General features: G+C 35.9%; 1 protein-coding gene across 1 annotated transcript in view; it reads right to left on the reverse strand.

The window, feature by feature from the left end:
- Positions 1-325: 325 nt before the first annotated feature.
- The window catches only part of LOC144959648 (uncharacterized), a 49,827-nt gene continuing 44,918 nt past the window's right edge, over positions 326-5,234 (reverse strand). The window contains exons 31-33 of the mRNA XM_078892312.1: positions 4,513-4,644; positions 3,947-4,026; positions 326-460 (exon numbers count right to left, since the gene is read on the reverse strand). Of these exons, the coding sequence (XP_078748438.1) occupies positions 431-460; positions 3,947-4,026; positions 4,513-4,644 (242 nt within the window). The 3' untranslated portion in view covers positions 326-430. The remainder of the gene's footprint in view (positions 461-3,946; positions 4,027-4,512; positions 4,645-5,234) is intronic.

The raw sequence follows: 5,234 nt of genomic DNA on the forward strand, positions 1-5,234 counted from the left end.
CCTATATGCCAACAATTTTCAGGATTAAAACCCCAATGTGCACGGTTTTAGCCTAATTTTCCCTAATACAATGAATATGAAGAAAATATATATTTTACGCAGTTATTTCCCTTGTTTAATATAACTGTAATAGGTAAAATCTAAGGCCTTAAACCGATACGTTATAATTGATTGCCAGAGTGGTTCTATATAAGATGTTTTTTCTATGGGTCTTAGCAACCTGTATGCAAATTTTCATGCTTTCAACCCGAATTTGCACGGTTTTAGCCTAATTCCCCCTACTAAAGCTCATAGCATAACAAGTACAAGTCATAAATGCTTCATCTTTTGGTGTATTCTTTTGTCTCTTCGCTCCAAGTTCATAGCGTTACAAGTACAAGTCATAAATGCTTCATCTCTTGGTGTATTCTTTTGTCTCTTCGCCTCAAGCTCATAGCGTTGTCCACCATAGTCTTGTATCCTGAATTTTTAAAAAAATGAGAATTCGATTAAAATACATAATATTTATATTGAGTAATTGCATTATCTACCAAATTCATTCCCAAGATTGATGGGCACAGATTAATAGGATTCAATAGTCTGATGTCACTTCCGCCCTACAACTAGCAGCTTGGTTCTAAACAAAGAAAATCGATAATGTTTATTCTTCAGGCTGGCGATAACTTTTTACATGTCATGTGATCAGAATGTATAAAAATCAAAACTTGATCAGATTGATAGTGTTTTTCTCATCTGGACACACTTTTATGCTCGTCAAAGAAATATTTCATAAGGGCGTCTGCCATTGTTCCGGTTACTAAGTTACTATGCCTGATTACGAGGGAAGTGACGACACGACTGTTGAAGCCTATTACATAGACCTTTCCACAAGGGACATGTATCTCAGTGTAATGCGTGACATTGATTTTCGAAAATTATTGTTCCTACTTTGTGCCATCGGCTAAAGAGGCGCTTTACACTTTACACACACTACCCCACTCAACTCCAGTGTGTACCGACCTGTAGTCATAAATTGACGAAGATTGTCGCGGTGTTAGTACAAAAAGGATGTATAACAGGCGACTGGTCTTGTATGACATAGAAATATACCGTCCCTGGATAATAAATGAAACATTATAAAGCGCATTGGGGCAGCGTAGCTCAGCGGTACGGTCTTTGCTTCGAACCCGAAAGGTACCGAGTTCGATCACCCGCCGCTGCGCTGTGTGGCCTTGAGTAAGTCACCTCGCCCTATCTCAATTTGCGGCGCTGCACTGCGGCTGACGCCTGGGTTATTCCAGTGTTCCCTTGGAATAGACCCTAGAGATACATTTCCCAAATGGGATGAATGAAGGGAATTTTATTTTTTTAATTTTTTTTAAAATAGTAAATCCGTGAAAATGCGCTATACAGATGTTCAAATTTATTTTTTATTTATCAAACTTAAGCGGGTCGAGGAATCATCTACACGGCCCCCACCATATCTGCCAGTCAAAAATTGTTGTCATTAAATTATATATTTACAAATGGTCTTTGTTAACATCCAATGTCTAGCGAAGTCCCAGGTCTTCGAGTTTGTTTATTTTTTGTCAAGATGAGGGTCATATAAATAGATCGATACTTGAAGGACGTGTTACTGGCCAAATTTTAAACTATGTGGTTTTTCCAGACTTAGGCACAACATCGAGACAACAGTCATATGTGAATGGGCACTTTGTGATAAGTTCTAAGGCACTAATTAAATCATTGCAGTCGCGGAGTTATAGCCCCTGACACACCCCTGTGCCGAATGATTTTGGACCTTTTTTTTATAGATCTCTCAATTTTTTGTTTATATATATAAAGATAAGCAGTCTTTTGTATAAAATAGATTCAGCTTTCATCTATCGAACTATGTAATTTTTTTTCTAAGTATTCCACTATTGACATTTTCCATTATTTATATTCTGAGGGTCATTTTCTGTTCTTTTTTTTCCGGTACTGTCGACTGATCCAAGCCATAATTATCATCTTCTTCATCAGAAAATGCATGAATTAAATCTTCTTCATTGTCCGATCCATCCTCCATAACAATTTCTAAAACTTCACTAAGATTGAATAGTCGCTATTTAGACGCCATTGTTGTTTACAAACGCTGGCCGTCGTTAGCCTCGGAAATCGGATAAATTTAGCTTGGTAAATTTAGTGAAAATAAATCAGAAAAAAAGCCAAAATTTTCTTTTAAATAAAGATTTAGAGCTTTAAAAATATAGAAAAATTATTAAATGTTATTTTTGTTTAATTTTCGTATTCAACCAAATGACTAGTCTCAACAAAACAATCTAAAATCCCTGTCGGACGTATTTGTCGGACACGTCTACAAGTGGTGTTGAGCCAGTCGGACAAATGCGTCCGACGCGTCTCCATTGAGTTAAAGGACTGAAGGATGTAGCAAACGCATTCACTTAATAAAATGAAATCAACGATAATAAATAGATATAACATCCAATCGAAAAAGGAAATATTTAACACCTAACCTTTCCGGCTCGATACACTAATTACTCAGCTAACAACAACAACACTCAAGCGCTAATACTCCCAGTACAACTCAGACAGACGGGGGAAAAGATCTTATCTGCAGATCCAGATGACAAATCGTCCGGCAAATATTCTGTGCTCATTTTATTCAATATGAAACCAGACCTTCCTAGCACTACGAAAACTCGTAGAAATACGAATATCTTTTACTCCAGCTCCAGATCTGCTTTCTCCTCTTCAACTCAATAAATCTTATTGGAAAGGAAAGTTTAGTTCTTCAGAACAAATAGTCAGGACTTTGGAGCATTTTTGGGTCAAGCCTAAAGCAAATTATTTATTTCTAAAGCTATTTAAAGTGGATTTTTATCTTCTATCCTCTTTGGAAGCTACGAATTTGTGACATTACAAGTAGGCCGGTCTGTGAAACCCACCATATCTAAAATAATAAATAATAATAATAATACATTCCTTTTATTTAATTCTGTAGGATCTATTCCAAGGGAAGACTGGATAACACAGGCGTTAGGCGCAGTGCCCTGTCGCAAAGTGAGTCACGGCTAGGGTGACTTGCCCAAGGCCACACGACGCGACGGGTAGTCGAACTCGGTAACTTTCGGATACGAAGCAAAGACCGTAGCGCTGAGTTACGTTATCCATATAGACTGGCATAAAGACTTAACTGTCTTTCTCCCAGCCATTTTCACAATAATTTGTCCCCAAACTTCCCACCCACCCTACACAAAATCAGAATTCTCTTCATCAAACAGACAGGCAGACAACAAGTACATTCTATGCACAAAATCGTAGAGTAAAATGAAAATGAACAACACAGTGTGAAATCTTTATATCTGAAACAAAAGTAATTTGTAATTAAAGCACTTAGAGTCTGGTGTCTCGGATTTATAGCGCTATATTGATACGTTATTATTATTATTATTATTATTATTATTATTATTATTATTATTATTATTATTATTATTATTATTATTATTATTATTATTATTATTATTATTATTATTTAATTATTATTGAAAACATCAATTCTCTCTATTTAATTTCATTTAGACAAAATAATTCATTGAGATGGTGGGTCATATTATATCTATTGTGTTCCCATAGACAAAATAATTCATTGAGATGGTGGGTCATATTATATCTATTGTGTTCCCATAGACAAAATAATTCATTGAGAGTGGTGGGTCATATTATATCTATTGTGTTCCCATAGACAAAATAATTCATTGAGATGGTGGGTCATATTATATCTATTGTGTTCCCATAGACAAAATAATTCATTGAGATGGTGGGTCATATTATATCTATTGTGTTCCCATAGACAAAATAATTCATTGAGATGGTGGGTCATATTATATCTATTGTGTTCCCATAGACAAAATAATTCATTGAGATGGTGGGTCATATTATATCTATTGTGTTCCCATAGACAAACCTGATGAGTTGTACGGTTGTACCGATGACCCCTGACCCTCCTACGACGCTCTCTTCTTCTTTCCTCCATTATCCGATTGCCTGGGAATAGAACAGGTGATGATATTGAGGAAGATGAAGAGGTCAAAACGGTGGTAATTATGAGTAGTAGTAGTAGTAGTAGTAGTAGTAGTAGTAGTAGTAGTAGTAGTAGTAGTAGTAGCAGTAATAGTAGTAGTAGTAGTAGTAGTAGTAGTAGTAGTAGTAGTAGTAGTAGTAGTAGTAGCAGCAGTAGTAGTAGTAGTAGTAGTAGTAGTAGTTAGTAGTAGTAGTAGTAGTAGTAGTAGTAGTAGTAGTAGTAGTAGTAGTAGTAGCAGCAGCAGTAGTAGTAGTAGTAGTAGTAGTAGTAGTAGTAGTAGTAGTAGTAGTAGTAGTAGTAGTTGTGTTGTTGTTGTTGTTGTTGTTGTGTATATTAGTAGTAGTAGTAGTAGTAGTAGTAGTAGTAGTAGTAGTAGTAGTAGTAGTTGTTGTTGTTGTTGTTGTTGTTGTTGTTGTCGTTGTTGTTGTTGTTTTGTTTCAAATACCTACCTTTCCGTATCCAGTAGAAGTAGAATATGACAATGATGAAAACAACAACGACTAGAAATACATGCATTGCGCCCAATGCGATTGCGATGTTAAAGTCTTTCTCGTCGATTGATCTGTAGTTAGTCCCTGGTTCTGAAATACAATGTAGTGTAATTTACATCTTGATTAAAAGAACCAAAGGAGCTTTAGCACTTATCTCATTACGACGTAAATACCGCTTGAAATTTGATTAAATAGACTGATGTCACGTCCGCCCAGCAACGGGCAGCTTGGTTCTAAACAAAGCAAATAATATGTACTTTTTATCTTTAATGCTGGCTAAAAGCTTTCCACAAGTGGGCCTCACAAATGTGATTGGATAATTAACTAATAGCTTATTATCGTGAAACATTGAGATGTGGAAAAGTGTGGACATAGATAATATCCATTTTTGCTCACGTCAACGATCGTGACGTCAATTCCCTCGTATTGATGCATTGTAACTTATTATCTGGTTCTAAACTATCGGAACAATGGCGGATGCCCTTATCAAATACTTCTCAGACGAGCATAAAAGTGTGTACGAAAACGACATTTTATCACAGTGTCATATTGGCCCTTTTTATCTCTTTAAATTTACCTTACCAGCCATTTTCAGGATTTTCCCCCAAAACGTCACACCCAACATACGCAACAAAAACAATTTTTATCACTCTGACATGACTGTAAGTTTTTGCGAAAAA

This window comes from Berghia stephanieae, chromosome 14 (assembly GCF_034508935.2).
Source record: "Berghia stephanieae isolate SIO BIC M18660-M18661 chromosome 14, UCSD_Bste_1.3, whole genome shotgun sequence".
Classification (NCBI taxonomy): Eukaryota; Metazoa; Mollusca; class Gastropoda; order Nudibranchia; family Aeolidiidae; genus Berghia; species Berghia stephanieae.